At 31.3% G+C, this 24295-nt stretch overlaps 2 protein-coding genes across 3 annotated transcripts in view; both read right to left on the reverse strand.

Annotated features, from left to right (window-relative positions):
• LOC149033329 (cytochrome P450 4C1-like) overlaps window positions 1–23812 on the reverse strand; it is a 43108-nt gene extending 19296 nt beyond the window's left edge. Inside the window, exons 1-9 of one of the 2 annotated variants that reach the window (XM_089179815.1) lie at window positions 23668–23797; window positions 23516–23585; window positions 23299–23425; window positions 23101–23161; window positions 22894–23000; window positions 22745–22813; window positions 22462–22636; window positions 22189–22365; window positions 21939–22102 (exon numbers count right to left, since the gene is read on the reverse strand). In XM_089179815.1, coding sequence (XP_089035941.1) covers window positions 21939–22102; window positions 22189–22365; window positions 22462–22636; window positions 22745–22813; window positions 22894–23000; window positions 23101–23161; window positions 23299–23425; window positions 23516–23585; window positions 23668–23797 — 1080 coding nt within the window. Of the gene's footprint in view, window positions 1–21938; window positions 22103–22188; window positions 22366–22461; window positions 22637–22744; window positions 22814–22893; window positions 23001–23100; window positions 23162–23298; window positions 23426–23515; window positions 23586–23667 lie in introns of those variants that run through there. The other variant, XM_089179814.1, reaches the window with a different exon arrangement.
• Window positions 409–1638, reverse strand: LOC149033330 (uncharacterized). Its single transcript, XM_089169961.1, has 3 exons — window positions 1370–1638; window positions 909–1153; window positions 409–835 (listed from the first exon to the last, which is right to left on the reverse strand). Exons 1-3 carry the CDS (start codon window positions 1536–1538, stop codon window positions 797–799), a joined length of 453 nt encoding a protein of 150 aa, XP_089026087.1. The 5' UTR covers window positions 1539–1638; the 3' UTR covers window positions 409–796.
• Window positions 23813–24295: the final 483 nt, after the last annotated feature.

Raw genomic sequence — 24295 nt, forward strand, 5'->3', positions numbered from 1 at the left:
AATCGACGCAAGCGGTGAACCCACATCAGGATTCGTTTATAGAAATTATTATTGGTTAGGTAGCAAAGATCAGTGCCAAGATACGAGAAATAGAAGTCGCTTCATGTTATCGGAAGACGTAATACGAAACAATTCAAAATATCGTCATATCGAGGATAAATTTCCCTCTTTTGAAGTGAAATTCTTTGTCGCTAATTTTTCGACATAATAGTACCTTACAATATCACTTTGAATTACCTGAAGAAGTAAGTTTCTATTAAAAATAAAACAAGTGATTTTAAAAAATTTCATCAAATCTTTTAATTTTTACTTTTATAGGATTTCATTTTATTAGGTATGTACTAACGATAGTCCATCATGAAATATACAATACAATTATTTTTTTGTTATTCTTTTTTTTATAATAATAGTCACATTTACAATCCTATTAATGATATATCATTTTCTGGTACTTGAAGGTAATTGTCAGCTTTCTTGAAACGTTTTTAGTACATCAAATCATCGTAGCTTGTTCCTATTATTATTAATAATAAGATTGTAAGTGTGACTAATATTCTAAGAAAAGAATAACAAACAAAAAATAATAGTATTGTATATTTCATGATGGACTATCGTTAATTATAAAAGAATTGTTTATGTAGGTCATTGGAGTGAATATTTCACTTACCAATCATCCATGGTCATCAATTAGATCTCCTACCTCAACCAACGAAAAGTCGGCTGAATATAATTCGCCTTTAATAAGAGTTCTATTTCTTAACAAAACTTCTAGAAGAGTAGAAAGTTGGTCCTTCGATCAAAATGCTGGTAAGTACATACCCAATAAGATGAAATCCTACAAAAGTAAAAATTAAAAGATTTGATGAAATTTTTTAAAATCACTTGTTTTATTTTTAATAGAAACTTACTTCTTCGGGCAATTCAAAGTGATATTGTAAGGTACTATTATGTCGAAAATTAGCGACAAAGAATTTCACTTCAAAAGAGGAAAATTTATCCTCGATATGACGATATTTTGAATTGTTTCGTATTACGTCTTCCGATAACATGAAGCGACTTCTATTTCTCGCATCTTGGCACTGATCTTTGCTACCTAACCAATAATAATTTCTATAAACGAATCCTGATGTGGGTTCACCGCTTGCGTCGATTACTTGAAAAAAAAAAAAAATACAAAATGCATTATTTTGTTTATCAAATTTAATTCTTATGTGTTGCTTAGGTAGATAACACCAGTAAGGTGGTCAAAAATGAAGTGAATTTTGAAATAATTTTTATTAATATATAGAGGTGTCTAAAATTATTATAACTTCGTTTATACTTTCTATGTCGTAGTTTTTAGAAAATTTCTTCCGAGTAAGCAACTTACTGTATATGAGCTGGTACTTTTTCTCCAAACGTATTTGAAATTTTATCCAAAATAAAAATTTTTTTTTTTGAAAGTTGCCCAATACTAATTTTAAAAGAAGTTCTGCGTTTGCTAGCATTGCATAAACTGGCAATGCATGTGTCCACCATTCTTTCGTTCCATTTGCCATACAATAATTAAAAAACAAAATAAATGCTACAAAATACTGGAGAAATTGAAACACCGAACGCGATATTTTCACTGTGTGAACACAAAGCCTCGGTGTGCTATGTATCAAACCTCAACTCTAACTAAGTAATTGTAAGATTGATACTTCCTTTATATACTGTTTTGACATTCTCGCACACAACTTTAAAGCAAATTTAACGTAACCTTTACGCAACTTCGCCGGAGGTAACATCGCCTCCCACTCCTTAAAATATAGTAGAATACGATACTGTTACTATTTTTATTTACTAGCAATGGTGCAAGAATTTTTTTTTATCTCGACTTTCATATCTACTTATTACCATAAACTTCTTTACGGGATTTTATATTTCGACATCTCTTATTGAGCAATCCTGTCTTAATTCTTGTCCAAATGATTATCTTCTGCTTTCTTTTTATGTGTTTTTTTTCACATCGTATTCTAGCCTCTTGTCATTTGTCTCATTATCATAATTTTTTCAAACATTTTCTCTCACTAACGCTTTTTGAGTTTATTATGCCCTGGAGATTCTTTAAGTTACGTTAACAATCTTTAAACATAATCTAATGTGATTTTGGAAATTGGTATATTACATTTAGCCTTTATTAGTTGCCTCTTTTTATGGAAACCACTAGAATGTTGTAGTCATTGTTACTTATCTTAACTGCTAAAAAATGATTTTATTTGCAATTTACTTGAAATAATTGCATTCTATCTAACTAGCCTTTCAGTTTGATTACTACAGGTAGCATCAATGGTATAACTGTTAAGAGTCGATATATAAGTATTTTGGTTATTGACCTTTTCTTTCTGTTACTAACTACATCGAATTAACAGAGATTTGGTTTGATATTTATTAAATCTCAAATGCAGCTAACTAATGGTAAGATGAAATTTCATGTATATAGCTTTAGAACATCTTTGAAGCCAGCTTTCATGAAAATCTAACGTAACCTTTACACATCTTTTCCGGAGATAACATCGACCTCTACTCTTTAAAAAATACTATTGGGTCTACAAGTAAGTTTTCAACGTTTTTTCATAAAAGTTGAGGGTTTATTCTGAAAAAATGGTTACATATTTTTCATTCGAAATATTGTCTATCGGAAGATACAATTTTTTCCCATCTTTCTGGAAATTTGTGAATTCCGGACCAAAAAAAGTTCTCATCTTTTGAGCCAAAGAACGAATTGAGCCAATTTTTGATTCCCTCTACTGAAGTGAAGCGCATTCCGGTAAGAGCGTTTTGCATCGACCGAAACAAGTGGTAGTCGGATGGCGCCAAATCTGGACTATAAGGCGGATGAGGCAGAATTTCCAATCCACTATTATCCAAGTAGTTTTTGACCGAAGCAGCAACATGTGGCCGAGCGTTGTCGTGGTAAAAAATTACGGACTCTTGCCTGGTCTGATATTCTGGCCGTTTTTAGGCCAATGCCCGCTTCAAACGAATTTGTTAATTTCGATACAATGGTATTTTGATCGTTTGATCACTCGGAAGCAGTTCGTAGTATATGACATACTTCTGGTTCCACCATATGCAGAGCATTGCTTTACTCATGTGAATATTTCGCTTCGGCGTCGATTTAGCCGGCTCGCCAGGCATTGCATTTTTTTGCGTTTAGGATTATCATAATATATCCACTTTTCTTCACCAATGACAATACGATGTAAAAACGACTTTTTTTTATGCCGCTGCAGCAACATTTCTACACGCCAAATCGTCGTTCGACATTCCTCGGCTTTAACTCGTACGACACCCAATTTCCAACTTTTTGGATGAATCCCACAGCTTTCAGGCGCAGGGAAATGGCTTGTTGTGTAACGCCCAATGATGCAGCAAGCTCTTCTAGAATTTGACACGGATCCTCATCCAGCAAAGCCTCTAATTTCTCGTCTTCAAAATTTTTCGGCTTTTTGGAGCGCTCCTTGTCTTCAAGGTCAAAATCACTATTTTTGAACCGTCTGAACCACTCACGACACGTCGATTCACCAATATATTCCGCCCCGTAAGTTTCCAGAAGTAAACGATAGGTGTGTAAAACACCTTAGGAACTCGTGATGATTGAAGGTAAACAACAAAAACAGCTTTATTTTAACAAGTAAGCACAATACGAATATTACAGTATGTAGAAATGTTACAAATATACGAATAATATAAAAATAAGACGAATAATACTAATAACACGAATAAGACGAATAAAACGAATAAGACTAATAACTTCTAACAACACGAATAAGACGAGTGGAACGAATAAGACGAATAATGACGAACACTCGACTCCCGATCCTTAGTAACAGTAACTCTAATAGTTCTAATAACAGTCCCCCCAGTCTCCTTCTTTCCACGCATTTATAGTCTAATAAGTAACACCCCTTTTGGAAAGAGTAGGAGATTCTTAGTTCGATTGACCAATAGCACAAGGGTGCAAGGTCCAAGCAAAGTCCAAGGTCTACATATGTTTTTCGTTAGAAGGAACAGTGTACAAGGAGATCTTTATCGGAAACATAAAACCTAAACAAATATTTACAATTGCTCGCCGGGTCCGATGAAACATGTGGAATTTTATTACCCCTCACATGTTATTGATACCTTAGGTTTTATGACCGAATAACCCTTTCCAATATTTCCTTTTTTAACAATAGATCTTCCTAGACACATGTCCGTATACGATGCAGGTGAGAGTTCTTCACAATAGGCCTCAGCTGCACTTTTCTTCATATTAAAGAATAGAAGCAGCGCTTTCCGCAAATGACGTTTATTTGGCACATAACTTGCCATGTATTTGCTTCATAAAATATACGACGCCGGTAGAAATGCGCAAATATGATGATGCAATGTTGTTAATAGATACAAAAGCTTCGAAAATGACACATAAGATGTGACATTTCTGCCCGGAATCTACTCATGACACCATCTATTTAAAAACGCTGGAAACTTACTTGTAGACCCAATAGAATAAGATACTGTTTGTGGGGTTCAGACTGAGAAATAAAGATAAATAAATCATGTGTGCAGATCGCATGTGTTCGAAGTAAAACCTTCAAAAAATTTAGTTTTGAGAGAATGAGTGCCTGGGCAGACGCCAGGAGCGACCTGGTGTCGGCGTTAGGTGGGGTGCGACTAACTCTCCCTGAGATAATCAGGGCTCCCTGGATACCCCAGGGGGGTGGGCTGCATTCCAGTCCTAATCAGGACTCGTTATGAGAAGGAAAGAAGACGAGGAAAGAGTGAGAGAGAAGAACGGTATGACTGGAGGAGTGCGTGCGCGTGTGTTTGCCGACGTGTGCGTGCGAGGCCACACAGGAGAATAGCACCAGGTGTGCATGGTATGTAAGATAACGCGGTCACTGCGTCATGGAGCGGGAGACCGGACTCTGTATATTTTCAGGAAGCGAACCTACTCCGAAGTCAACCTCTGTTGAGTCGTGTGTGTTCTGTGATTGTGTTAGTGCTATCGGTATTGTTGTGTGGACTGTTCCACTGTGTTTTGACACTGCTCACTGTTCCCAGTGTTTGTGGACTGAGAAAAACCGTCCCAGTTCGCCTGGGTTAGGCACAAGATAAAGTAATCCTTTGACATGGAGATACTGTTAGCCTATACCCTGCGGTTAGTAATTATAATCAGGAGGTTTTTTAGTCGGTAGGCGACGTGCAGGTCGAATCTGACACTTCCCTGGGTAACGGCCCAGGGAGCCTTTTGAAGGTTTTTCCTCCTGACGAAACAAAAACAAAACCAAAAAAAAAATACTTAACAACTTACAAGACAGACGATACATCTTCTTTCTTTATTTCGACCGTTGGTTCATTTGGACCTTATTCTTTTGTCGAATACCTACGTGCTTATCTCTGTTTATTTTTCTACCCTTCTATCGCTCCTACCTGCAAACAGGTTTAGTATCGAAATTATTGTATATGAGTCCACGCTTCGTAGTATGCAGTCGAACACAAACATAAACACACACATGTACAACCAGGAGCGATAACTACGAAGCAGAGCATAAAGAGAAGACCGAGAATAGGAAAAACTGTATAGCTATATTCTGTCTCATTCTCTCGCAGGCTCTCGCAGGCAATAGCAGAAGGATCTACCCCCATAGTCCACCGATGGGTACAGCCTGGTTTTGGTAGTGGAAACTTTACATAAAGGAACTTTGTCTAGAATATAGGAATGTTATTTCTTTTTATGTTCCGCCACCCATCATCATCTATTCTCTTTGGTGGCTCCTTCGTTATTCGTTACTTCGTCTTTACTCGTATATCGTCGTCGTTACGTAATTACTCGTTCCGAACACGTTGCTGATGCTTGGTAAGGCCGTCTTGCCTAATTCCGGCCAACCGTTCGCGTCGCCACCATCGGTCAAACTTCACTCTTTGAAATTTTTATTTTTAATTAATTTTCCTCGTATTGTTGTAAGATTGTAGAACATGGTACGAAACAAACCTCCATCCCGGACGAGCCCCCAAATGTAAGCTTCGTGGAAAAAAACTGGACTGACTGGACTGATTGGACTGACTGGACTGACTGGACCGGGACTCGAACCACGAGTTTTCGCTTTCCTGGGCGACTGCTCTTTTAACCAATTGAGCTATCCAGGGCCCACCGACCAATTTCCTTCCACGAATGCTTAACACGTTTGGCATGGAGGCGCTCGTCCCACGTGTATATAAAAAGAAAATTTTTCCGTATATTAAATTTCATAAAAAAAAAAAAAATCTTTTGCAGTGTACATCATCGAAGATCAAAAAAGTTCGAAGATGGGAATCAGATCAGTTGCAATAGATAAAAGGTAATTCATGTATAATGAATTTAAAGAAGAATTAAGAAAATAAATAAAAAATAAAAAAAAGATGAGATGGGGAGGGGGGTAGTTCAACAGCAAACGTAGATCGAAAGCAATGAAATCTTTAAACTTTTAATTACCTCACCTCACCCTCCCTTTTTCTTTTTTTTTTTTTTATTAACAGATTGGAATGAAACTCCAACAGAAAAAGTCTAGATTTTTTTCCGGAACACTGTACGTAACTCGTTCTTTCGTTCGATATCATCACCTGCAAAACTTCCTCTTTCATCTCTTTCTTTTTTTTCTCTTTCTCTCTTTCACTATTTCCCCCCTTCTTTTGTTCTTCCACTTTTATTTCATTTTATCTTTCGTTTAATCGATTTAATCTGCCAATATCTCACCGATCTAACTAAGTACCTTCAATTTCTGATAAAAGTTTAACCCCTCCCCCCCCCCCCACCTCAACCACCATCCAATCCCTTCTCGTCTTAATGCTTCTTCTTTTCTTTATTTCTTTTTTATTTTTTTTTTATTTTCTAATTTTTTTAAATAAAACTTTTCTAAGAGAAATGTAACGATTATTTCTAACGAGTAATAAAATAATTAGTACACCATGTATAAATTCGGCTTGGCAATTAGTATTAAAATTACAAGAAGATGATAGTTCTCTTACAAAAACTTTCTCTCTCTCTCTCTCTCTCTCTCTCGCGTTTTATTTTGTTTTCTTTCTTTCTGTTTTTTTACCCTCGTTAGACTTTGAAAATAATTTTGAATAATAAGAACGTATTTTTTTACGTAAACAATAATAAATGCGAAAAGATAGATAAGAAATGTCAATTAATTATTAACCTTAGCTATCTTGAATTAGTGTTTTTTTTTGTTCTGAGAAAGAACTGTTAAATATTATTATTTTTATTTCTTTTACTTCGTCATAGTACGATAACATTTTAGATAAATATAATAACCTGTATTATTTACTTTAGAGACTTTAAAATGTAAAAGAATGATTCCCTTAAGTTTTTTAAATTTCTTTCTCATTTTATTAAAATTTAATTAATTCAAAAACAAATAAAAAAGTTTATATGCGTGTGTGTGTATGCGCGAGTGTGTTTATTTCTAACTGTAATGAACACCGTACGCTCCTTTCTTTGACTATTTTTCAACAGAGAGAAAATAAAATGTAAATCTAATTAAAACTGACTTTGTTCATAAATGTTGAATCCTTTGTTGTTGCATGAAAAAAAAAATTATTTGCTCGTGAAATAAAAAATTGTTGAAATTTCGCATGTTTCTCGTACTTCCTAGTTTGAGTGTAACAAATAATGCAAAAGATCTAATTAAATACAATCCTTTCAACTCATTTATTGTATTACAATAATAATAATAATAATAGTAATAATAATAATAATAATAAAAATAATAATAATAATAATAACAAAATAATAATAATAATAATAATAATAATAATAATAATAATAATAATAATAATAATAATAATAATAATAATAATAATAACACAATGATAATACCTCGGAAATAGAACGAGAATTGTAGAATACAATGGACTTTGAATCTTCACTCAAGTTTTCCCTCTGTTTTCAATAGAAACCATGGTACGATTTGTGGTAACTACTTACGATAAATGAAAATTATAACCGGAGGAAAGTAACTGAGCATGTTGTTGAAATGAATTTCATGAACACAAAAGGATTAAATCTATTGTTTAATAAAGAGTAATTTCTTAAAGTATTGTTTAAACGTGGAAAAAGATTTTCTCTTAAGTATCTTGGATGAAAATATAAAAGTATGAAAAAAGTAACGATTATTTTTAAATAGGTAAAAGATACATTAATTTGAGTGTAGATAACATACTTGTGTTGGTATCATTACCTTCTAGTATTCATCTGAATGCTTGGAAAACGATATGTTGTTGTAACTGTCTAGTAAATTAGCGTGTATATAATCGTATCTATTTAACTACGAATGGAACCTACTAGCAGTATGAAATGTCAGCGTAAATTCGCCTGATAGTAATGACATAGAAATCATAGAATCTGTAGTAGGTTATTAAGCTCTTTGACTCTGTATTATGTAAGATAACAAGAGAGTGAAGGATGATCGATAGATCGAACCTAGCTAGATCCGTTATAGCGAGCTGCCAACATCGTCGATTCCAGCTGTTGTTACTGTTGCACGGTTTTGTCCCTCTTCCCTTGATACATTCAACGAACCAACCCATATACTCCACACAAACACACATACAATATCTATATATGTATATATATTAGGTAGTATACGAGTATAGCAAATGCGCTCTGGTTTTCAGCCGTGTGCGTGCACTAACGCAGGGCTTAACGGCAGGCTTTTCATTAAAACGCGTGATTGATGAGGATCTATCCTACCGTGATATTATTTTGAGTAGGTATACGTGTATATAGAAATGGTTGAGAAATACCAGGCCCCTATTATCTGTCTTTTTAGTAAAGCACAGAATACTCTTTACCATAAACTTCACAAATCATCCCTTTTATCTTATCTTATCTTTTTTCTTTATTTTCTAGAAACTAAACTCTTAATCTATTATATTATTATAAACACATTAAATTATTATAAACCAGTTCATTTTTTGATACTACCAACGAAAACGTTCGTTTGCATTTGCTTTTCAAACAGACAATGCCAATAGAAGATTCTTTTGATGCTGCTAATGAAAATTCGAAGGTAATTTGTTATACTCGTTAGCGTAATTTTCATCTTTAATGTTCGTACTTATTAAAATGATTTCAGATCATTTTGGTAAGAAAATTTCTGAAAATTTTTATTATATTATATTGTTTTAATTTTGTAAAGGATATTTTAATTTTATATAAGATGAATGAATAAATTATTGAGTAAATTTGAATGGTTGCAAAAACTCGTAGTTCTCGTGATTGATTCTAAGATTTTATTCTTTCTATGTTACGGAATAGGGATGGGGATTATGGTGTTGGTATTGGTGTTGGTGTTGGTATTGGTAGAAGTAGGATATGTGGAATCAAGCGTAAAAGGAGGAACGCTCGTTTCAAGAAAATACTACTCGGAAATAAATTTATTTCTTCGGGGATAAATCAGGGAATAGAAACCAGCCAGCGGGGGTTTATAAATGAACGGGTTTACCAACGTGAACAAACGTTAAGCACGAAAACTTGTCGATTTATGGCAAATCTATTTCTAAACTTGACAATTAATTTTCTATCATTCATTTTTTTTATTTCATTGATTTCATTTATTTCATTTATTTTATCTTTTTTATTTATTTCATTCATTTTCACCCTCTTTTTGATATTCTTAGAATTACTTTGAAATTAGTTTTATTGTTTAATCTAATCTGAAACAATCGTGTTTGCTGCAATAGAAGAAAACGAAGAAAAGTTTTACGTGCGAAAACAAACTGAGTGGAATCGATACGTTCCATGTTTTACGATAAACTCAATACGTGCTTCACTCGATCGAAAATAAATCGGTTTTGGGAAGTCTAAAAAATATACTACGATTCGGGCGTTAAACGAAAACAAAACAGTTCACTTTGTTTTAATTATTTCAAATCATTTTATTATTGTATATTTTACATTTTTATTCTTTTTTTTGGTACAATTATAACGTACGGCGAAATTGAAACGTTGACTTTGTCTAAGAAATTTAAATAAATTGTTTATTAAAATCGTTCTTTATTACTCTTTTTTTTTGCTAATTTTTATGTTTATAAGGTAATAATTGAAAAAATTTTTCTATCATTTTTGTAAATAAATGTTTGAATATTTTTATACAATGCATCTTATCCCTTAAACGTGTTGAAAGTACGTCAATGGAACAAAATTTACTATACTTGTATTATCTAAATGTTTTTTTATTCTTATATTATTTGTCTAATCATTTAGTTTATTATTTCTAGCGGATTTATTTTTCAAATGTTTAAAGAGTGATGTAATAACGTGAAAAATCATTAAAATTTGTTCGATTATACGCGCTTGAATAATTCCTATGCATGGTGCTCTGTATCCCTTCAAACATGTTAGGTGCACCAACGGAAATTTGTAAAAGCCAAGGATAACTGGCTGCTGTCGAAAACAAGACCTAAAGCTCGTACGGTGGTTTAGCCAGGAAAGCCTTATGAAAGTGGATTCTCCGTGGGTAATCGGCTGTATGATTTATAGCAACCCAAAATGTCTACCTTCATTTCTGGAACAATCTAAGCCTTACCGATCCTAATACGACTCAATCAACTTCTCTTATGAGTATTCGATCCTTTGATTTATCCTATTACATATTACATTAGTGAATCGTACGATTTATATGAATTTATATATTAACATTTTGTTAATATCAAACGTAAGATGAAATTATCAATTAAATATATATTTATTTTTAGAACCAAATTTTCCATCAAATATTTCTAATCTTATTTTGTTTCAACTTAATGATTTATTATTATTAATATAATATATATTTGTTCAATTGATTTATTTTCAAGATAAGAGTTTAATGTTAATAAGAACAAAAAAAAAACACAAAAAGAAAAGAATTCTTAGGAAGTGTTACATTAAAAGATCCAAATTTTGGTTATGTGGAATAGTATTTGTGATTTGATATAATGCTGTAAAGTTAAAAAAAGATATGCGTTAACGACGACAATAAGGGGTCACTCGAAGTCCAGAATCCAACCGATAGAATTGAAAATTCGAAGAACGATTTTTCAGGAGGTCGAGTTTGGAAGTAGTACCGAAGCTTTTAGCACGTATATGTAAGAGAGTGTTGGAAGTATTTCGGCAGGAATAGGAGAGTCGAGGCCGAGAATTCACAGGTTCTCAAAGTCTCGATATATGGCAGCAAGTAATACTAAAGTATGACTTTTGGAAGCTCTCAGGCCAGAATCCGATACTTTTCTTGAACTTTAAAAAGAGTTGGAGACTTTTCTCAAGACTTTTTATATAGATAATACCTAACTCGCCAGGTCTTATAGTTTTATTATTACTTTATTCCCTATATATGTTCGTTTTATAAAAAATATTCTCTTTTTATTTCTTTCATCGCTCTTATAGTTTTTTTTTTTTTTTCATTTTTTTTTTTTCAAGAATTTTCTTAGACTATAAGAGTAAAAATAACAAAGAATGATATCTAGGGATCGATGGATCACGTAAAAGGTAATGGATATTCTTGAAAATCTTACCTTTCAACTTCACGAACTTTTACCTTTACTTTAGAGAACGATAAATTGTCCTTTAATGAAATAACATTTGTTTCTCTCGGTGGAATAATTTTTCTATCCAAACGAGTGCACCAGCTGGTCTGATTCAACGTTGCAAATCTGTTCGAAGTTTTTTCGAGAAAGAGAAAGAGAGTAAGTAGCGGTTAAACCATAGGAAAAGAAAGAAAAGGATATTAAACATTCTTTAAATAAAACTTTCCGATTTTTCCAAGCAATTAGGAGAAAGCACAATCGTATTTCTTTGAAAAGGAAATAACATTTTCTTTTATAATACAGTATATATTCTTATGTTAGATTTTTCGTTATTACTTATTTCTTGAATCTTACCTGAGACTTTTTAAACATCGGTTCTTTAGATTCATTAGTTCCAGCAAAGACGAATTTAATTTTATCGAAAAGAGTACGAGATTTTCATCGAAAAATTTATGTTATTTATGATTTAATGATAAAAACGTTTTCACTTAAATTATAATAGATTTTTTGATTGAAACATCTTGTTTTATTTCAATGTTTCGATTTAAATAATATTTCTTTGATAAGAATATAAAATATTTTATTGAAAGATATTAAATTTGTTTCTTTGGTTCGATAGAAAAGTATCATTTGATTTGTATGATTTCGTCTAAAGTATCTTAAAATGAAAATAACTCACGTACGATTCTAACTCATTTTCTTCAAACTGAAAACAATTGTTCCGGATATGGCTCGCAAAACTTACTAATTAAATTTCGTAGCTGTTAGTGAAAACGAGGAATGTAATAATATCCGTTTATTTCGTCTTTTGTTCATAAGTGTGATACGAGAATTTGTAAAACAAAAAATAAGAAAAAAAAGAAATTAACCTATATGCACTTTATTTTTTCCAATTATCAGTGGAAAATGAAAGACAGACGATCAAACGTTACGATAAAATTAAAAAAAAAAAAAAGGAAAAAAAAATAAAAGGCAAAATTTTTTTCATTCAAAATTTTATTCGTTACATTCTGAAACGTTTGAGATCTCGAAGTTAGGTGATATTAATTCGTATCATTTTATGTATTGGACACGATTTGGGTATTCTGTCGAAACACGTAGTGAACACGTACTGTCCAGAGAAATTCAGGTAGGAGGTTAGTCTGATAACACTCTGCTATTATCGAGTGGTAATTGAATGGAAGATTAGAGTAATGGAAACGACACACTGTGTGTGTATGTGTGTGCGTGTTACAATCGATGCGATGAAGTGGTTTGTCTCGGTAAACTAGAATCGAGTATCGCTGAGGGAAGAGACCAAATGATAGTTTCGAATGTGTGCATGTGTTGTTATATGTACGTATATGTGCATTTGCATACATTTTAATTTGACGAATTATCATCGTATTATAGTTCGTAGCGTATGCTTTTAATCGATCAAAAAAAAAATGATTTTATCTCGAAACAATCCACAAATCCTTCCTAGTTTCTATAAAATCATTTTAAGAAAAAAAAATCTGCAATTAGGACTAGGAAAATTTGAACATATAAATTTAACTTTATTAAAGAATCAATACATTTTCTTGGTACTATTGAAATTAAAATTTACTTTTAAAAGATTCTTGTTGTACAAGAATTATTATATAAATAATTTTAACGCAAGTTTAACAGTGAAAAGAAAAAGAAAGAAAAAACACGAAGAAACATTTTTCGCTTTTATGGATATTTAATTTGTGCGTTGAAGAAAAAAAGATCTTATAACGAAAGGAATAAAAATCATATCTCAGGTTTTGTCGTCGTAAAACAAAAGACTATTATTTTCAAGATAATTCTTTAGAATCTCGAGAAACAGAGTTAACGTAGAAGAATTTTACGAGGTGGAGAAATCTTCAGTCAGAAAACGGATACAAATTAGCTTTCGCAATGGTAAATCTATGAATAATTCATATCCTCAATTTTCTTTGTTTCCATCTTCATCATTCTATAGTCGAGTATCGATCTGCCGAGTTATTACAATCGATCCACCACCACCTATCCCACCGTAACAACATCTAACTTACCCATTTTTCTTTCCTTTGCACCTATTTTATTCCTTTTTGCTTCATTCTTTTTCGTTTTCGCAATACCGTTAATTAATCGTCGTAAATGTAACCCGAATTCTCGCAAAAATCGGAAGAAACGATGCTAAATAAGAAAATGTAAGGAAAGAAAAGTAAAAACAAAAAGAAAGAGAGAAAAAAAAAGAAGGAAAAGGATTGATGAGAAAATTACTTTTTAAACCGTGATCGTATTTCGCGCAACAACTCGTTAGAAGCAATTTCAGAGTTCTTCCCTTTTCTTTACTTCTCTTATTTCCTTCTTTCCACTCATTCTCTTTACACTTTTTACGTTTTTCTCTCTTACTATCTTCGTTTTTTTATCCGAACTTTAGATCAGATCAATTTCATCTTATAGCTTTGGTTCTCACATTTTCTAAGTATTTCAAACCCTAACTTTCTTCTATCGTTTTGTTACATTTCACTTATGTTACCTTACTACATTCGAATTTGTATATTTCATTATTTTACCATTGATGATTTAATTTTATGATCAAATCTCGTATATATATTTATTAGGGTTTATTAGAGTAAAATTCGTCTAGAATATTTTTCTGTACAATCATTAAATAATGAGGTATGAATTTTAATCTATTAGACTGAAAAAAATAAAAAACTGTGATGCGGAGGATCTTCCTATTAAAATTAAGAGCTCATATTTGGTGAGAATTGTTTTAAGGTGTCTAGCAACCCATTTTTCCGTGGCACTTGAAAAAAAAAAAGTCATTTTTTTGACCCACCCTAATATTTATTCGTTTAATCATTTTTTCCGAATAGAATTTTTTTAATAACTTTTATATTTATTTTTTATTTTTTATTCATCTAATTTAGGATTTATACGTTCTGTTATTTATAATTTGATTTCGACATTTAATGAAATTTTAATCACGTAAATAAAAGTGTAAAGTTTAGAGAACGTGTGTGCTTTAGTATTTTTTGACATGTTGAGAAATGTTTTCAAAGCTTTCGGTCGAATTCTAAATGAAAGATTTGAAAGATGAGTTGCTCTCTCTCTCTGTCTCTTTATCTATCTATTTATCTTTCTATCTCGAAAAGACCATCCTAACTGTTAACGTGTTCCCACTCACTATCACCACTTATCCTTTGGTAAATTTCCAAACTTCTAACTTCAGTGAGTAACTCACATAGAGTATCTGTAGACTGCGGACTCTAACCACAAATTATACCATTACTCTCATTTCCTCAGGTTACTCTCCTTGTTTGTTTTCTTACTAGTGAGTATACTATTTTTGGTGATACGCTTGAATTAATAAACATTAATCAAAGAATTACCTTTAATTCTAATTCTATAGATATTCTTTAAAAATATTCAAGAATTCAAATTTAAAATTGATATATTATAGTTAAATTATAAAATTCAAGATCTCCTATTTGTTTATACATTTAACTAGATTTTATAATTTAAATTATAAACGTTTCAAACTATTTGTTTAAGATTTTAATTTATAATCTTATAACTAAATCGTTGTTTTAATTTTAGAATTGTGTTTTAGAAGCCTTGAACTTTTGAATTATTGATTAAAATTTTGTGGAAATTTTCTTTCAAACGGTTGCTTTGAATTAAATAATAATAAATAATTGTTATTATTTTTAGAATATCGATCGTAAAAAGTGTGTATTTTAGTTGAATATTGCGCAGTAGGTTGTTCTGTTTTAAGAAAAATTAAAAATGTAATAAGAATTAATTTGTTTCGATAGAAGTTAGCATTGGGAGGAAGATGCGACAGAGATACACGAAAATGCTTTCAGGAAAATGAAAAATACGCGAAGTAACTATTTTCGTAGCATGCTTGGTCTTTCTATTCAAGGAAGGTTTTAAAATCAAATGTGAAGCACGGGTTAATATGATTGTACTTGAAAAGATTTACCTACTTTCCGAAAGACAATGCAAAGCACGTATCCTCGTTCTTTCTTATTTTCTATAATACGATTCAAATAGAATAAGCAAAATTTTGTTTTCAAAATGTCAGTTCACTATATGAATAAATTTAATTAAATTTTTTTCTTTCGTATTATTTTTCGTTTGTTTTGTTGCGATATTAAATATTATATAAATAATAAATGTTAATAAAATGTATATGCTTACAAAAAAATTGAAATCGATTTTAGCTTTTCAGACTATTTAATTATTAATAAATTAGTATAATACTTTAGCTACAAATTTATCATCATAATTAAAATTATGGAATCATTAATATCTGTCCAAAATTAAATATTGTACAATACAGAATTTTATTATTTTCCATGTAAAAGTATAATAATCAGGTCAGATACAACCTGATTTGATAATAACGATATTTAATATTGTAAGGAAATCAATTATTCAGTATCCGGCTAAGGATATCTAATCTCCCCGTGTTGCCGGTTCCATTTAAGATATAGAAGATATTCTTTGTACGATCCGAAATGATCATACCGTACAGTAACTAGCTGTATTAAAATGCGTGCGTTCGATTCTATCGATTAATATAAGATTCTAGATCGATACTCGTTACGAACGAGCACAAGCGACTATCGAAGCATTAATCTGACTTCTCGCATCCCAACCTCTCGCACCCCCACCATACATGCGCCCTGCTGGGCCAGTTCAAAGGACCATTCTTTCTATTCCGCCACCGGACTCCTACGACAATACACCTTCAGCATCTAAAGAATATAGAAGCCATACGGAACAAAGGACAAGGATTCACAAGGAACAACAAAAGGAACATCCCAATCTATCCGATTTTGAACGTAAGCCTATTCAACTCCACAACCTTTGAGGTTGTGATCGCTATATGTGAGGAGTGCGAGAGGTGAGATCATTCCATTATATAATTTTCTCGCGAAATATAGTTTCCTGCGTGGCAACGCCACGTGGTAGATTTTCATCATTGTATCTTACAAATATCATCCAGGGTTTTCCTGATGAGCCAATAAAGCTTCGCATCTTTTATTGGCTCATCACGTGTTTTATTTTACACCTGATCCTAACGCTTTATTCTCCACATCATAACATATACGAAATTGCCAGAGGACTCTTAATTGAGGAATTTAGGCCCCATACATTCTTTATTTTGACAAGTATAATCAGTATATAATTGCAATTCACAATCTCCCACACTCACTCTGACTTCACAAAACGCACGAAACCCGCGAATATTCGCAATCTTACCGCAACTCGTTACTTATTCGCTATTCACTCGCTAATCACTCTCTAATCGCTCGTATCGTATCACTTTTCGTCACTCGCTCTTGTCGCTCGGTTCTTTCAACGCTCCTCCACGCTCACACACGCGTGACTCCCTTCTGCTTATAAGTCTCTCCCCCACCCGCATCCCTGAGGGATAAACCATCTTCCTAACCGTTCTCGAATTTTCCTAACGTCCGGCTTGGTCTAATAAACAAAGCACCGATATCGCTCGAGAACCTTCTAGACTCATACAGACTTATACACACCACTTACTCAACTTACAAAGAACAGACTACGCATCGTCTTTCTTTATTTCGACCATCGTGTCCTTTTCCCTTTAGTCCTTCGTCGTCTACCTGCTTTTATCTATGTTTACTCTTCGACACTTAAAATTCCCCTACAATATAAATATCTTTAATTAAAAGATAATAGTAATTCGGACTAAAATGTAAAAATAAAAAATAATAATTAGGAAAACAAAAAAGAAACAAAAAAATAAAAGTTTCCCAATGTTTCTTTGAAAATCGAATTTAAAATTATAAATGAAATATAAATATATGTATAATAAAACTTCTATGACCCTGTATTAAAAATTGAAGTAAAAGATTCATCCTGGCTAAAAATGAAGTTCTATTTTCACGATAATTTTTCGCGATAAACCGAAGTCTCCCGTCGATATAATAAATATTTCAGAAAGATAAGAAAATAGAGGCGTCTCGATAAAATTAGAACGTTCGCCAGCTAGCTTCTCAAAGTTTCATACGAACGTCGTTTTCTTGCATGTCGTTAGTCACAGTCTGAGAAGGAACGGAAGGATACGAAGATTATAACCTGCTGCTTAGAAAAACTTGACTCGTGACGCCTACGTAAAAATATATATGAAGAAGGTAGGTATATGTATATATGATATGTAAGAGAGAATGTACAAGAAAGAGAGAGAGAGAGAGAGAAAAAAATTGAAATCAAACGGGTAGGAAAAGGAACGTATGATGCAAGACGACAAGTGATAAATGAAGAATTGCGTCTTTTAGCTAGCCTAACATAACCGCTTTCAACGATAACGTTGAACATTTTTTATCTTGACGTTTCTATAGTACTGACATTGAAATCCAAATGTCATCGTATTAAAACCAAATTATTTCTTAAGAATATTTGTATTAATCTATTATTAGATTGTTAAGAAAAGTTAGTAATAATGTTGAATTATTAGATTGTTTAATTACTTATTATTCGATTTCTAATTGATATTATAAGAAGTAATTGGACATTTTATAGTTTATTAATTTGATACATATATTTTTGTTGTGTTTAGTTTTGTTTTGTAAATGGTTTTAAATTATTATCTTTGAATAATATTTTAAAAGTAAGTAGAGGAATTTATCGGGAGACCATATGCAATTGTGAATATATTCTTTTAGATTTCGTTTGCAAAGAAATATATAAATATTAATAATCAATATTGATTACTAAAAAAAAACAGCATTGAAAATAAATAGTCAAAAATTGTTCTGTAAATTAAAATGACGTACGACGATAGGAAAAAAAATTAAATTGATATTTTTACAGAAGGAAGCATAAACAAAATTTCTAACCCGACAATTTTTAATGAGAATAACATTAACGTATCAAGAACCTTTTTACGAAGTGTCATTAACCACCGACAAATAATAATACTCTGTCATTACCAAGCAATCATAAAAGTATAAGAAAATTCAACATTGTTTATTATAAAAGAAAAAATCCACTGAAAAGAAAAAAAGAAAATAGAAAACATTTCAACGGGAAACTGCCTTATTAAAAACTGTCATAGGCGTGTCATAAAAATAACTTTCTTCGCGTAAATATTTATAACGTATCATTACCAATCAATCTTCGAGGCAACAATAATAAAAACAAAAAGAAAAAAAGTAATAATAAAAAGTCAAAAGAATTTAGCGTTATAAATTGTAAAAAGAAAAATAATATATAGCGATGGAGAAAGGGTGTAGGAAGGGCCAGGAGGGGGGTGGGGACAAAAGAAAAAGGAAAACCAGGAAGGCAAAAAGCAAAAGAAAAAAAAAACGAAGAAAAGAAAATGAAAAAAAGAAAACAGGAAGATCCGAAAATTATGTAAAATTGTTCTCTCAACTGGAATGACGTCGGAAAGTAGAAGATTAATAAGTATCTTCCTTGAAAGTTCTTAAATCCAGGCGTTTGAAACATAGCTACATGTATAGTGGTGCGATCATGATAAGGAAATTTCGGCCTGTAAATCTGCGGAAATCCCAGGGCGCGTGGCAAAGAGATAGAAGGGGAGAAAGAGAGAGAGTGAGTGAGTGAGTGAATGAGTGAGAGTGGGAGTTGTTGAGTAGAGAGAGAGAGATAGAAAGAGGTTTATAGAGAGTCTAGTCTCTCGCGGGAGTGTTTATCCAACGGGTGCGCAGCCTGAATCCAAGCACGAGTATAAGACGAAATGGTGATGAGGAGAGTAACGGGGAAAAGAGGTGAAGGCCTTATCTCCTATCGGATATCCGTAGAGTTCGGTGGCCAGGCTTGGCTAGCAGCCAAAATGGTAATGCAAACCTTGCAACAGCCACAACGCTTGGGCTTCGACCGAATCACATTTCCCTGGTATTCACTTTTCGCTTTTCCCCTTGGCTCCTTCCTTCTGCATTGGTAACTAGGCCACGCGTTAAAAAGAGGGAGAGAAAGAGGGAGAGAGATAGAGTAGTAGGAATAGGGGAAGGAGGAGAAGGAGGAGAAGGAGGAACGGGAAGAGGAAGAGAAAGTAAAAAAGAAAAAAAAAGTAGACAGAATAAAAGAGAGTAGAGAGAAGATTGAAAGAAGAAGAGAAAAAAGGGTACCGTCGATGACGGTGCATCCCATTCGTTCGTTCGGGTCTCAACGTTATAGCAAAAAAGCAGCACCCCCGTTTCAGCACGTTAATCATGCTGAAGGTAACGTGACGCCCGTTCGAAATATCTACTACATAATCAAATAAATTAAAACGAATAATTTAACTGTCTTGATGATCTGCTAAGAAACAAATAACGTTTTGTTTTGTTTTTTTTTTTCATTTTCCTCTTTTCCATATATTTTTCATTATTTTTTATATTATATTATAATTTTGTACGTTAACAATTCTTATTATTAACATTGTATCGTTTATTATACTAACATTATAAAGAGAGTTGATTATTAATTTGTTCTTTTATTTCGATCGAAATTATTTTACAATCGAAAACGAAATAAAATAAAAAATATATTTAAACATTTCTATTAAAGATATATCCTGAAAAATTTAATTTCAATCAAATATAGTATATATTATTATGATTCGAATAATAATAATTGTTAGTATTTTAATCTGAACAATAGAAGAAAATAAATATCAGTCAAATTGTTTAATTAATGCATAAATATATCGTTACAAAAACGATCAAAGCTCTGTTCGTAACGTTGCGTTAAAGCATATTCAATGGTTTCCACTTTGAGTTTGAAAGAAACTCTAATTTGGGATAGGAACTTATACAAGGTTTTTCATTTTTATTTCTTTTTCCGCTTTTTTTTTATTCTGGAAGAGAGGGTGATATTTTTTCTTTTTTTCTCGTGCAAAATCGAAAACCATATATATCTAGTGGCAATTCAAAGTACCGTTCGTTACAAGCAGGATAAAAGCTAATGGCACGTGATCCGTAGTGCTGGCTAACAGATGGACGTATATATACTACAAATGTTGAAAATCATGTCCAAATGAAAATGGTCGGGGCCGTCAATACACGAATAACGCGCGAACTTTATTAACTCGCACTCGAGAGAATATTGACAATGCTCTCTTTTTCTCTGTCTCTGTCTCTCTCTCTTTTTCTCCTTTTTCTGCCTATACACACCGTATGATCTATACAATGACTCGATGCTATTTGATCATAGCAGGGTTGCGTTTTTATTTCGAATTTCAAGAGTAGTTAATATCGCAATAATATCGCTTCGATACTGGAGACCAGTAAATGGAAAAGAAATGGCAATTTTATTTGACAAAAATTCATATTACTTCTCAGAGAGAAGGAAAAACAAAGATAGCAATCAATAGTCTATAGATTTTTATATTGGTTATCTTATATATACATATTATATGTACAACTTCGCTTCCGCCGTTTTCTTATATATGACTTATACACACAAAAGTATATTTATATAAATAATTATAAGTAATAATGATAATTTATAATACTAAATATTACTTATGGTAATAAAAAAAAAATAATAGCACAGGTAATCCTCCTATAACACGGTAGATAGGTTCCTAGAAAATGTCGTGTTGTGTGAAATCGTGTTGTATGAGACCCAAAGCCATAAGCCAAAAACTTTTGTTTCCAGGCCATAGAGATGAAAAGAAATACTTTCCGCAAAACTGTATCTTTAAGACGCCAAGCCTTACTACAGCTGTAGAAATGCAGTATTGTACAAAGGTCTTTTGAAAGGAAACCGTGTTATAGGATACCGTGTTATAAGGAGGTTCCCACAATTTATAAATCATGGTATAGCTAAAAAGTGTTATAAATGCCGTGTTGTGGGAGGGATATCTAAATTTATATAAAATTTTTTTCGTTTTAGTCAATTTATCAAAACAATCTTTTTTATTTATACTTCGTAAGCTATTTTATTGAAGTGTGAAAAATTTTAAAGTTGCATTTTTTTAATAAATAAGTTGTTAAAAATAATGTAAGAATGTAAAAAAATTTCCAGGTTCTTGTCATAGAAATGTGCAAAACTATGAATAAAAATAATATTAAATAAGAAGATAAATATGGGGAGCAAAAATATATGTTAATCAAGTTAACAAATCAGATTGATCAGCAAATTTAAATCACATTACAACAGGCTCTTTGTCAGCAAAGAAAAAATTAAATGTTTAATAAATTTTCTTATATTTATGTAGAGATGAGGAAACATGAGAGATAAAGAATGCGGATGCGTGTACATGCAGAAACATTTGTGGAAGTATTAATACGTAATATTGATATAGTAAATAAAGACTAAAAATGTATATTTTTCAAATAATTTTTTATTTGTACAGTTAATTACAACAATTATTATATTGTATTACATAATATTCATAATAATGTGAAATATTATCGTCTGATAAATCTCAAGAGTATAGTTTCAGCTGGTTTCAAAGTTATGGATATTTTTAGGCCAATATTTTCAACTGATACTGGATTATCTATTTCAACAGTAAATTTTCTTAATAGACTAGCAGATATAATCTTCATTTGTGCCATGGCGAATGTTTGACCTAAAAAAGCAATATTAAATAAGCATGTACTTTGCTAATAATCAGTTTAGGAACTAATTAAAAAGTGCATAATAATTTGCTTCTACCTATACAACCCCTCTTTCCAGAACTGAATGGGATGAAACACTTCGGATCGTAATTTCCCGGAAGAAAACGATCAGGATTAAATCGTAATGGATCAATCCAATATTTATCCTTCCGGTGAAGTGCAAATATTGCCAACAATACTTCAGTATTTTCTGGTATTACAATGTTGTCGTTCCCTTCATATAATAATAAAATACATATTATTATTACATAAAACAATAATTTAAATACTGGAAAAAAATACGAATAGTATTTTTTGTGTATATGAATACCTATTATATCGCTACTTAATGTTCGTCCAATAAATGGTGCAGGAGGAAAAAGACGAAGTGTTTCTTTAATGACTCGTTCCAAATAATTCATTTTCTTAGTATCATCGTATGTAATTAGATCATCATTTGGATCACTTGAACCGTACATATCGTACAGTTCCGTATAAACTTTATTCTACAACCAAAAATTACAAATATATAACACACGTTTTGTACAAAAATAAATTTGATTTTTAAAAGGTTATGATAAATTTGATAATGTTTAATGGTTATCAGTAATTACCTGAATCTCAGGAAAAGATGCTAGCATTAAAAATAAAAATGTAAGAGTTCCTGCAGAAGTATCACTTCCCTAAAAAATAATAAAAAGTTTTAAGAATCAATTTATAAATAAAAATAAATTTTATCTAATCTAAAATAAATTAAACTTACAGCAAAAAGAAATGTATTTATCTCATGACGAATATTCTCCTCCGAATATTTTCCGGTTTCATAAAATGATTCAAATAGTGCGTCGAGAAATGGACTCCTATATTTTACTTCATCTTTAGGAATAACAAATTATTTATTATTAACATCAAAGATATCTATCCATAAATACATTAGTAAAAGAACATTTTAAGAAATTATTTTTCTTACTCGCATATGCATCATTTTCTTCACGGGTATTTTTATCTTCCTCTATTGACTCCTTTTTTTCCTTATTATCTTAACGAGAAAAAAAGTTATATATAAATATTTATAAAGTATTAATAAGGTATAATTTTTATTTAAACTTTATTATATGGTTATTATCAAGTAACCTTAAATCAGAATATTTTTATTTTTTATTTTTACCTCGCTCGTTATTTTGTTAACGTATAAATGATGTTCCTCTAATCGCTTTCCTATAGATGAATATTTAAATATAATATTTGGATGTAACCATAATTTCCAGATCCTTTCCATACATATATCCATCATTCTAAATAAAAATAAAATTTAATATGAAGACAAATATGAAGTTTTATACTATATTATATTATAAAAGTAATAATTTTCTGTTGATTATTACTCTGTCATGTATTTATCAAGTTTGCAGTCTGGAGTATTCTGCAAATTTAGATCAGATTCCAATAGGCTATCTGTCAGTACAAAAAAAAATAATTTTTAATAGATTTGTACATGTCTAAATACTTAAAAAATTCTAGAGTTTCTAAAACTCACCAAATATGATGTCCAACATACATAAATGTACGTAATGAGAGAAATCTACATTTTCTCCGTTACTAGTTTCTAAAACGTTGATTAGCCTTTTAGAATTTTTATTCATTGACTCTATATAATATGAAACCATATTGGCATTGAATTTTTTATTTAGTATTCTTCGATGTATTTTCCATAATGACGCTTCAAATAAAAAGATATTTTTTACTTTATTTTCTCATTCTGTGTTTTCTTTTTATATATTTGTTAGTAAAAAATTAAAATAGGATATCTTTGTACATGCATATACATGTGCTTAAGTGTAGACATTTTATACAAATGTAAAAAATATGAACTATTATTACCAGCAATACTTTGTAAGGAATATTTAAAACACACCTAATTATTCTTTGATTTTAATATTTCTTTTGCATTAATTAAAAATTAACAATGTGAGAGAGAGAGAGAGAGCTTATAATATACCTGGTGCTGTAAATAATCCATCGCCCAAACTATATTTAAAAAAGTAATATATATAACTTTTCTCAGCAGTGGTTGAGCTTTTTGCAAAAGTCTAAAAAAAAAGTGATATAATAAAATATGAAATAAAAAAAATATTATTCAAATTAATCGTTTTAAAGGAAGTGCA

This window comes from Polistes dominula, unplaced genomic scaffold (assembly GCF_049000335.1).
Source record: "Polistes dominula isolate Pdom_NZ unplaced genomic scaffold, Pdom_raw_medaka contig_49, whole genome shotgun sequence".
Taxonomy (NCBI): Eukaryota; Metazoa; Arthropoda; class Insecta; order Hymenoptera; family Vespidae; genus Polistes; species Polistes dominula.